General features: G+C 51.2%; 1 protein-coding gene across 1 annotated transcript; it reads right to left on the reverse strand.

Moving 5' to 3' along the window:
* Positions 1-3019: 3019 nt before the first annotated feature.
* On the reverse strand, positions 3020-7256 carry LOC119301675 (AP2-like ethylene-responsive transcription factor At1g16060). The gene is made up of 8 exons (XM_037578665.1): positions 6754-7256; positions 6576-6658; positions 6458-6466; positions 6229-6317; positions 5696-5769; positions 5477-5527; positions 5271-5347; positions 3020-3946 (listed from the first exon to the last, which is right to left on the reverse strand). Exons 1-8 carry the CDS (start codon positions 6930-6932, stop codon positions 3318-3320), a joined length of 1191 nt encoding a protein of 396 aa, XP_037434562.1. The 5' UTR covers positions 6933-7256; the 3' UTR covers positions 3020-3317.
* Between the last annotated feature and the right edge of the window lie 1513 nt (positions 7257-8769).

Below are 8769 nucleotides of genomic sequence, written 5' to 3' on the forward strand. Positions count from 1 at the left end.
TATTTTCCTTTTCCATTGCCAGCTTCTGCTGCCTTGGCCTCACGAGCCCTTTCTTTCTTTCTCTGTCTCTCCGCCTCACGAGCCTTCTTTCACTGTCGTTCCTGCTCCTCCATGGGACGAGTCTCTTCCCTGTTTTTTTTTCCTAAATCCTGAAAAAACGGTGTTGCTCCGCATAGTATTCTTTTAACTCTCTCTCTCTCTCTTGCTCTGCTTTCTCCTCAGCTTTCGCCTTCTCGCGTCGCTCTTCCGCATATAAATTATTCCACGCACGGCGACTTCTTTCACGAATCTCAGTCACTGCCCAAGCCGGCATCTCCGTGTCAATCCAACGATAGTACATGCACAGAGGCGGAGGAGACTACAACAAGAAACAAGAATGTTATTAAAGAATCAATCAAAATACCAACAATATCTATTCGTGATGGTTAAAGCATACCGGAGGCTTGTCGTACTCTGAAATAGCTACCGGTGGATCTTCCTCATAATTGGCGCACATGAAAAACTTCATGCCCAACCAATCTGAAAAATCCGTCACCTCCTTCACCTTGCAAAGATCGCCACACCAACATCGCAGGACTGCCACCCCCGGAGGCAAACTTGCATTCTTCATTTTCCTCGGCCTAATGCTTTGATCCGAGCAAGGCAAACTCATACCGACTACAAGAATGTGTTACACACTTTGCGTAGTGGTAATTTAGAGGATGGCTGGACAAGAGCCTCGGTGTCTCCTTTTATAGGCTCAGACGACAAATGATTGCGAGAAAATAAGCGCGAACGGACGAAATTAGGCGGGAAATTTTAGGATCCCTGTAGTGTCGGCACAACAGGTTCCCGCAGCATCGGATTCCTGTAGCGAGTGACTGATTACCGCAGTGCCGTCGCATCCGCTCAAGCAATAGCCAGAGCGATTCTCGCAGTGCCATCGCATCCGCTGAGGCAAAAGTAGCAAAAGTAGGACTGATTCCCGGGCGAAAGAACCAAAAGCAGGCCATCAGCATACATATTCCCGCGCATGGGAATGACCGCCGTCATCGTCGCTGTCGCTCCTGGGAATCAGCGCCGTCAGCGTGCGTTGTCGCGCGTGTAGCATAGATGCCGCCTTGCGTAGTGGCGGCGTGGCCCACCGCCTGGGCCCGCGAGCAGCAAAATATGTCGGCCTACGAGCGACATGGGCAGCAGCGGCCGCCTGCTCCAGTGGCTGCATGGCCCACCAGGCCTGGCCCGTTCCGTCCTGGCTCAAGGCACTGTACCTAATCCGTTTTCACCGGCTGGCCACCTCCTGCCGTGGCGGCAGGGCCCGCCGCCTCCTGGCGTGGCGGCAGGTGCCACGTGTCGCCTGCCGCCACGGCCCAGGGGGTCCTTTGTCAAATATATCCACGGGTAGTCCTTTTTGACAATTCTGTTGGCCAGGGGGTCCTTTTGGACAAAAAAACGTCGATGGGCATGAAATTTCAGTTTATTTCTCACTTGATGCGTCAATACATATATAGAGATTTAGATATGTTGCATTTGACAATACAATATCAAAGCTTGTATCCAAAAGTCTAACCAAGGAATAATAAAGACAGTCGAAGGGGCGCATTCCATCTGACCTTCCCAACTTCCTCTTAGGCGGCACACCAAGGGTGCGGCCCAACCACTAGTACAGTAGAGAATCCGGGAGAGCCGTGGAGGCGAGAAGCACCGTCTGTCGTGTCGGAGGAGTGACCTGACCCAGCGATCTGCTCCCAGCCGCCGCACCCTATTGTATAGCCAGGAAAAGAAAAGCCGTGTTCTTTTTTCCGAGAGAGGAGTCCGTGGGAGTGAAAGTAGAAGTGTTGTGTTGTCTTGCCAATCGCTTTGTGATTTTAAGGAGGAATCCATGGAAGTGAAAAAGGAGAGACGGCATTTGTACAGTCGGTTCTGTACGTTGGTGACAGAACGCTAATGTAGCCGCTGATTGATTCTAAAAAGAAATGTAGTCACTGATTTGGTCAGACATGAGGAGGTGGGCTTGAGGATGTGTGGCGTGGCGAAATGTGATTGAATGCTGAGGTGTCTATGCTGCATATATTGAGATAAATCAAGTAGTGAAGGTGAACTTTTTAAGTAGAACTCCTTCTGTTTTAAATTACTTATTGTGGTAGTAATTTGAAACAGAGGAAGTAGTATATAGGATAGGATTTCGTCATTCTTTTCTGGGTGGGGTATCTCGTTATCCATTTTATCCTCGTCTCACGTTTCTGTTGGCGAGTTCCCAGCGCGAGACGAGACAAGACCAGGAGCGCACCCCTCCTTCGCTTCCTCCGCCACCCACAACGTAACCAGGCACCCGGCGGCACCAAAGACAAGTCCATCCGGCGCCCTTGAGCCGCCGGCGGACCGAGCAGCAACCGGGTGCTGACAAAGCGACGATACGTTCGAAAACGTAACCCGTCTCCCGCGACATGTTCCCAGCAGCCAAGAGCCCCGGCGACCAAGGACGAAAACGCAAGCCTCCTTCCCCCGACCCCTACCGCGCAATGCGCACGCCGGCCGGCCGGCCGACCGGGTCCCGGCCACCGGCGGTACGCCAGGATAGGGCGCCAGCGAGGCGCCGGCGACCTTTCCAGCCACGACTTCTTGTTTTCCCTGCCGTGCCGTTCGAGCCTCGTTCTGACCTGACATCGAGCACATTCCCTGTCCTCCGAGATCCACGTTCCACAGCGGGCACATTCACGCCGTGGTCGCCGTTGCACTGACAGAGCCATACATGCCCCGCACATGCCGATACGACAGTCGACATACGAGCGAGCTTGTTACCTGCTCGCCTGTGATTGCATTGGGGCTCATGAAGTATGTCTATTTTGGTAGTAACTTTTAGTTTTGCCAAGTGTTTACATATTTCCGCACTACATATATTTGATTTGATGTTGTACTACATATTAACACCTTTCTCTACATAACTGATCAAATGCAGACAAGTTTGACTTTGAACAAATCCTGAACTTTGATAATTTGAAATGGAAGAATCTTCCGTAAAGAAAGAAAAGAAGTCATGTGAATCAATATACGTATATATTAGCTCCTTATTTTGACTGTCAAGGATCCTGGAACAAATGAAACAATCTCTCTTGCTTACGCTATACCCCTGATTATACCAAAAGAAGGACAAAAACAATAAATAATCTGTAAATAATTTTCAGTCCTCGCTAGCTGCACCGTAACAATTCCCTGTTATCTTGCTCTGCCCTTTGCTTCTCCGTCTGATTATCCTATTGACAAAACCCCCAGCCCCGTTGGAAGAAACCAATCAATGGCGCGCATCATCAGTCTGCCCACGTACGCCGCCGCCGCGATCACAAGTCCAGCTCGAAGTGGAACGCCGGCGACGCGTAGGCGGACAGGTCCCCGAAGAAGAGGCCGTCGACGTCGGTGTAGGCCACGCCGTCGTCGCTGCCGAAGAAGGTCTGGATGTCCTCCGGGAAGCTGCACTGCGGCGAGGCGCCGTCGTCCCTGGTGGCCTGCGGCGGCGGCGGCGTGGACATGGACGACGAGGACGTGGTGGTGCTGCTCTCGGCGGCCGACGTCCGCTCGATCATCTCCTTGAACTTGGGCGACTGCAGCAGCAGGCTCAGCGCGGACGTGGTGGGCGTGTGGCCCAGCGTGGACGCCCTGGCCGGCAGCACCGGGAACTGCGCCGTCCCCGCCGCGGCCGCCGCAGCCTCCGCGGCCATGCCTTCCTCCATGCCCTGCTGGTGGAGGTCGTGCTGGAACGCCATGGCCTCGAGGTCGATCGCGGGGAGCTCCTGCGCGGCCAGGCTGGCCAGCATCGGGTGCGGTGTCCGGCCGGCGCCGGCCGCCACGTCGGCGGCGCCCGGGCGGAGCCACTTGATGTAGCGGCTGAGGTCGAAGTTGGTGACCGCGTTGAGGCCGCGGTACTCGATCGCCGCCATGTCGTACGCCATGGCCGCCTCCTCCTGCGTCGCTGCGCACATCATCCGACGATCAGATCGCTTATTAAACGACGCAGCATTTTTCGTTGAAAAAACAAGTGCTACAATTAAGGCAGTCACAATCGTGGCTTTGAGTCAGGTCAAAGCTCCGACGATGGGATCGCAAATCGCAAAATCTTAACTACACGTAAATTCTGCTAACAAAAATTGTAGAATCGAAGAGATTATTTTGAATCGTAAAGTCATAGAATCATATAACAGAATTGTGATTTTAAACAACCCTACAATCCCGCGGTGCATCGCTGATGCTCCGATCACCATCATCGTCACTAGCCACCAAGTGCAACTGAACTTCTGTGGTGTGAACAGTGCTGGCTTTGGACCGCTGGAAGTTGAAGTAGTACGGCGTTGCTGGGGTCGAGCTCATTGAGTCATGGCATCTAATCCCCAACTAACCTGAATTGGAGACTCCCGGCCGAGACCTCATCTCTGCTCTGCCATTGCTTGCTCGGCCACTTGGATCCAAGACCACTCCTATAATTCACTCTGTAATTCATTACGGAGATTTAAACCGTGGGGACGCACCTACAACCCCGGAACTACGAGCGACACGTGTTCACAGTACGATACCGACTCTAAAAACGTCTTATAAAAAGTTACCGAGGTGGTAGAACATTTCTAACTCAGAAGAATATATTTTGTGCATGTGTTCTCTAGTCTAGGTTGTTCTTCTTTCAAAGATCACATCTGGGACGCGACATATCACGCTGGAATTCCGGACGTTGCCACGGGATTCACACGAAACTTGTGCGCTGCTAAGAACGAACACGCCTCGGCTCCTTGCACCGGCAGCCTCTTCGAGCGGTTTGCATCGCCATCACAGAGGATGTAACTGTGATGGGGAGCAGTGAATGTACCCAACATATAATTGCGGCCTAATCATAGTACACCTGATCAGCATTAGCAGGCATTTCAGCCACAGAGGGCACGAATTAGTTAGCCAACTATCTGGTCAAGCTTGTGCTTAATGAGGCCCCTCGACACTAAGCTGGACTGTGATGGTCAAGCTTGTGCCTAATCTTCACCGTGTGCCCATGCGGTACGCTCATGGTACTGGTCTAGGAGTGTAGGCCGCGGTGCACCGCTAGTACGACTCAGATTTGGCCTTTCATGAACAGTCTCGCACTCTCACTCACTATCTACTCCGTAGTACGATTGAAGATTTTATGAGTCAAAAATACGTACACGCCATTTATTGAGGCCGTTGCGATGCTGCTGGCTACTTGTATTTTGTGGTTTTGCTAAAGAGACATGGCATTTTGGAAGAGAGTTAATTTTACAAGGTAGAGTACGTACCGTAGGTGCCGAGGTAGAGGTACTTGTTGCCGAACACACGCCCGATCCGGGCCTCCCATCTCCCGTTGTGATGATGCCTGTAAACATTTGTTGTGAATGAATACACATGTGTGGGATTTGATTTTCAAAATCAAGTTACTCTCATGCGGTTTAAAATCCCGTTCGGACAGTGGAGAAATCTGGTTAGATGTCACGGATGATGTTACCTTGCGACTCCGCGGTACTTGGAGACCCCTCGTGAGAACCCGCTGCTTTTCCTGTGAGGGAAATATCACATAGATGGACATCAGTATTTTTTGTTGTTGAAATTATACTATGATTATTTTTTAAGTTTTATATTTGTTAGTCTCATGTATTTTTCTATAGAAACTGAAGGGGGAGCGATATTCAAAAGAAAAAAAAACATTTTATTTGATAGTCATTACCTCCTGAGTGACCCAATATACTCTTCCCTCGACTGTCCCTCCATTTCTTTCAACTCATCTTCGTATATAGACAGCTGCAAACAAATTGAGAACACAACAACAGATTAGAAAAGGATTCATTTGTGCAGAAAATATAATTAAAAATGTACAACTCTAGTGTATATTTCCAAAGACGAAGCCAGTTCCACACAGTGATAATTGAACAATAAACTCGCAAAATCTGTCCAAAACACAAGCACCGGTCTCTAGCACCGAATTCGCGCTCTACAACGAATGGCCGCCGACAATTGATTTTCGTTTCTTTGTCGGCGGTAGAACTCGAGCTCGGAGCTCAGAGGTGTGCCAACCGACAGTACCGAGTACGATGAGGTTCTCGAAAGAAAATGAAAAGAGCCTCAAATATTGCAAGCTTCTACTCCTGTGCTGGCGGTCGCGGCAATGGCGGTGGTACGGGTGGACTAGAATGTGCAACGAGTAAATATCGTGCGGTACAGTAGAGGCCGGGCGGGGTAGGGTAGGGTAGGGTACCCTACCGGGAAGTTGAGGATGGTGTCGGGCCCCCAGTACTTCAATGCCGCCAGGTCGTACGCCCGGGCCGCGGCCTCCTCCTCGTCATACGCCCCTGCTCATCAGCAACGACGACGACGTTGGTTAGCCCGGCCGAGTAAAACTCTCTGTGGTAATTCTTTTTAACGGGGTGGGAAAATGACGAGCGGATCACGCCGGCCGTCGCATGCCAAGGCCGTGACTCGGGAGCCTCACCGAGGTAAACTGCATGCACCAACAACAACAGCAGCAGGCAGGGAAAAATCGTCAGGAATCGGCAGTGGATTAACGAAGCCGGTGGAGTGATTAGCTAGCGGGTTGGCTGGTTAATTACCTTGCTTGCCCTTCTTGTTCTGCGACTCGTTCCAGCTGTTCTTGTCCCACAGGTGCGCCTCGAACCTCCCCGTCCACCGGTGCCTGCGATCCGGCCGCTCGGTTCGGTTAGCGCGGCTGCCGGCGGCGGTTGTTCGTTTGGGAAGTGACGTGAGCGAGGGAGGAGCGAGGGAGCGTACCGCGTGACGCCGCGGTGGACGGAGCTGCGCTGGGAGGGGGACTCGCGGGGCACGCTCTTCCGCGTGCGCTTCTTGGGCTTGGCGCGCACCTCCGCCCCCGCGTCGGCGACGGCGCTGGCGTTGCTGTTTGCCGCTGCGGCGGCGGCGGCGGCGGCAGAGTTCTTGCGGGGCTTTGCCATTGTGCGTGCTGCTGCTGCGTGGGGGAGGGAGGGAGGGAGGGAGGGAGGGAGGTTGGGTGGCCAACTATGGTGGCACGGGGAGGGTGGCCGTTTTAAAGATGGACGGGTCTGCGTGCGGGGGGGAGGGGCGGCAGCGGAAATTGGTGGAGGTTTTGGAGCGCAGGGCAGGCGCCAAATGAGCGCACAGGAGGAGGAGAGGGGTCAGCCGGCGCTCCCCTCGCTCGCCTCTGTGAGCTCGGACAGAAAGGGAAATCTTCTCCCTGATGTGATTGGCCGCCCCGGAGCGGCCTCCGCTTGAGCTACTTCCAGGGTCTAGCGCTGGTGTTAGCGCTGCCGGTGCCCCAAATCTCGACGCACCTAGTTTTATACTCACGTACTATATGCTATGATCTGAATTTTGGATTTCAAAGTTTTCTGAATGTTTTCGTCCGGGCAAATATAGGCATCTTTTCTTAAAAACTTTGTCATTATTACTCCTCATTTCGAGCACGGTGGGAGTATTGATTTACTAAATGCACCGTTGGCGCTTTCATTTAAGAAATATATTCTAAATGTGGTCAATGAATTGTGTTACACTATTTTTGTTGTATTAAACGCGTAAGAAAATTACTGTGAAAGCCATGTCGACGGAGATTACATTGCTCGTAAGTGATTTTTCAGGAGGACAACTCTCGTATAAACCATAACCGCATCCCTTCTTCACTGGTATCGAACTTTGGCTTCGCATTGGTGTCTTATTGTCCCTCACGCCATCATATTTCTTGGCCCACGGTTGCAGCGGCACCACTAGCACATCCAATCGTTGAGCGCCATGGCATCCCCACCGCCTTATACGACCTAGAAATGGACTCATTCCTAACAAGCCGTACGATAAAAGCTAAAGCCCGACTAGAAACATGGAGTTCGGCTTTGTAGGGGGGAAAACAACACCGGGATATATTTGACAAGCATGTCCGTTTTACAAATTTCTCTCAGAATTTTTATCTTCAACAAATGCATCTTAAACTTGTAAACGACAATGTTTAAATAATTCACCTTTGTATTTTCTTATTGTTATTATTGGAGTATTATTTAATGAAGTGACACCTGTAAAAAAATTGTGCCATTGTGCAAGTGCACATGTTACATGCCCATAGGTGCATTCTAATCACTAAAGCCAACCCGCCTAACACTGGCGGAGCTAGGAAGAAAGTCTAGGGGGGGGCAAATGGTAAAACTGGCAGACATGAGGGGGCCAAATACTAAATTTATACTCATCTAAACCCTCTAAAAAAATTCCTTCACACTTTTTGCTTAGGCTGGGGGGGCCACAGCACCCCCAGGAGCACACATAGCTTCGCCACTGCCGCCTAACACCGAAGGGTGGAGAATTTCCTCCTTCAAAACTAGGTGGCTTCCTTTAGTCAACATAACTTGTTAAGTGGGCTGCTAAGTGTTGAGCAGAAGGTTTAATTGATGTTAAACATGGCACATTTACTTCCTCCTAAACTTTTTCGTACAACCCCCCCCCCCCTCCCCCCCGGCGATCTTATCTACAGGGAAACACTTTGTAAGTCTTTCTCCCCCACGACCGAGATTATTCCCTTCCTCCTCTCATGCTCACTCAACCATCAACTAGCATGTCAAATCTCGGATCTACAACCATGGGTGGACATAGTTTTTTGCCCCTTTTGCAGGATTTCATGTTGGAGTGATCAGGATTGGCATCCTAGCGCTAGAGGTGCAACCGCATGTGAATAAGGTCCCTCTTGCATCTTCCCCGTTGTGTCCATGCTCCCCATGGTGCAAATGCAAGACCTATAAGGGTGAAATTCCACCTATTTAGACTACCAAATCT

The sequence above is a fragment of the Triticum dicoccoides genome, chromosome 5A (genome assembly GCF_002162155.2).
Source record: "Triticum dicoccoides isolate Atlit2015 ecotype Zavitan chromosome 5A, WEW_v2.0, whole genome shotgun sequence".
In the NCBI taxonomy this organism is placed as follows: Eukaryota; Viridiplantae; Streptophyta; class Magnoliopsida; order Poales; family Poaceae; genus Triticum; species Triticum dicoccoides.